The sequence below is a fragment of the Nestor notabilis genome, unplaced genomic scaffold (assembly GCF_000696875.1).
Source record: "Nestor notabilis isolate BGI_N333 unplaced genomic scaffold, ASM69687v1 scaffold22882, whole genome shotgun sequence".
NCBI lineage: Eukaryota > Metazoa > Chordata > Aves > Psittaciformes > Psittacidae > Nestor > Nestor notabilis.
Window position 1 is genome coordinate 2,409 of NW_009917280.1, and position 1,411 is coordinate 3,819.

The 1,411-nt window shown below is 63.1% G+C and overlaps 1 protein-coding gene across 1 annotated transcript in view; it reads left to right on the forward strand.

The window, feature by feature from the left end:
• The window catches only part of TMC6 (transmembrane channel-like 6), a gene marked incomplete at its 5' end in the record, with an annotated part of 2,966 nt that extends 2,253 nt beyond the window's left edge, over positions 1 to 713 (forward strand). Inside the window, 3 exon segments of the mRNA XM_010009155.1 lie at positions 150 to 326; positions 463 to 541; positions 642 to 713. Of these exon segments, the coding sequence (XP_010007457.1) occupies positions 150 to 326; positions 463 to 541; positions 642 to 713 (328 nt within the window).
• Positions 714 to 1,411: the final 698 nt, after the last annotated feature.

Here is a 1,411-nt window from a genome sequence, read left to right on the forward strand (position 1 = left end):
GTGCCCACTGCTCCCAGCTGTTCCCGATGCAGGGCAAGGGGGATGGGCAGGCAGGCTGGTCCCTGGAGGGTGGATGTCTGAGGCTGGGCAGTGCCCTGGGCCTTGGGGTACCCGTGGCTCTGACCAGCCCCATCGGTCTGTGTGTTCAGGGTGCAGCCGTCAGAAGCCTGTGGCCCCTTCCAGGGGCTGGAAACCATCTACAAGTCGTGGCAAACCTGGGTGCAAGTGCTGGAGAACTCTAACCCCAACATCACCTGGTTCACCTGGGCCCACCAGCACCTGGTGGAAAACCCCTTCCTCCTGTTCTTCATGTCTGGGGTGCTGCTGTGAGTACGGACCCAAGGCTGCACCCAGGGCTGTGCTTCGGGGGTGCCCTGTCACAGCCTGGAGCGGGGCTGGAGCGGGGCTCACTCCAAGGCACAGTGTCCCAGCTGCCGCCATCCCGCCCTGCTGTCACTGCAGAGCCGGGACCTACTTCAACATCCAGGTGGTGAGAGGCCAGCGGAGGATCATCCGCCTGCTGAAGGAGCAGATCGCCAACGTGCGTGAGCTCGGCCCGGCCGCTGCAGCCCTGGCGTGGCCACCCCCCCAGACATCCCAGAGCATATCCCGTGGCTGCTCATTGCCATGTCTCATTGCAGGAAGGGGAAGATAAAGCATTTCTCATTCAGAAGCTTCACTCCGTGTATGAGCAGAGGGAGAGACGCGCCTGAGCCCTGGGTGAGCCCTGCACAATGGGGACAGGGGCTGCCAGGGCACTCGGATGGGCACAGGGGCATTCCTCTGCTCTGTGCCGGAATGGTGGGAGCAGCATGGCCAGGGCCAGCCCAGCTGCTTGCTGGGGAGCAGGAGGTGCACAAGGTGCTGGGATGAGCCTGGCATTCCATGTCCCCTCATTCCGCTGGCACAGGCAGCTGGGGATGTAGGGCTGAGCCTGCTGGGAAGACACCCGGTTGCTCCGGTACCCAGCATGTCCCAGGGGATGCTGGATCCCTGGTGCTGCTGCTGCCCAGGGATGGCACTGGCTGACAGCAGAGCTGGGATCGGGGCTGAGATAGGGCTGGGGCAGGGAACAGGAGGTGGTTGGGACATTCACAGTGGGGCAGAACAGGGCAGCAAACACTCAGTGTCTCAGGGTCTGTATCTGTCCTAGTGTCAGACGCCCCAGGAAGGAGCAAGACGGGACAGGACTCTGCTCACAGCCAGGGGATGGATCTGTCTGTCTTTCCAAGCCATTGCAGCGGTGGAAGCAGCAGGAGCATAGGGTGCTGGGGAGGATCCTCTCCTCCGGGTTGCAGCGGCCAAGGACCCATCGGAACACAGGGACATGGGTGCTCCCACTGCCCAGAGCTGCTGGGGATGCAGCAGGACCAGGACTGCAGCAGCACCATAGGGTATAGTGCTGCCCTGG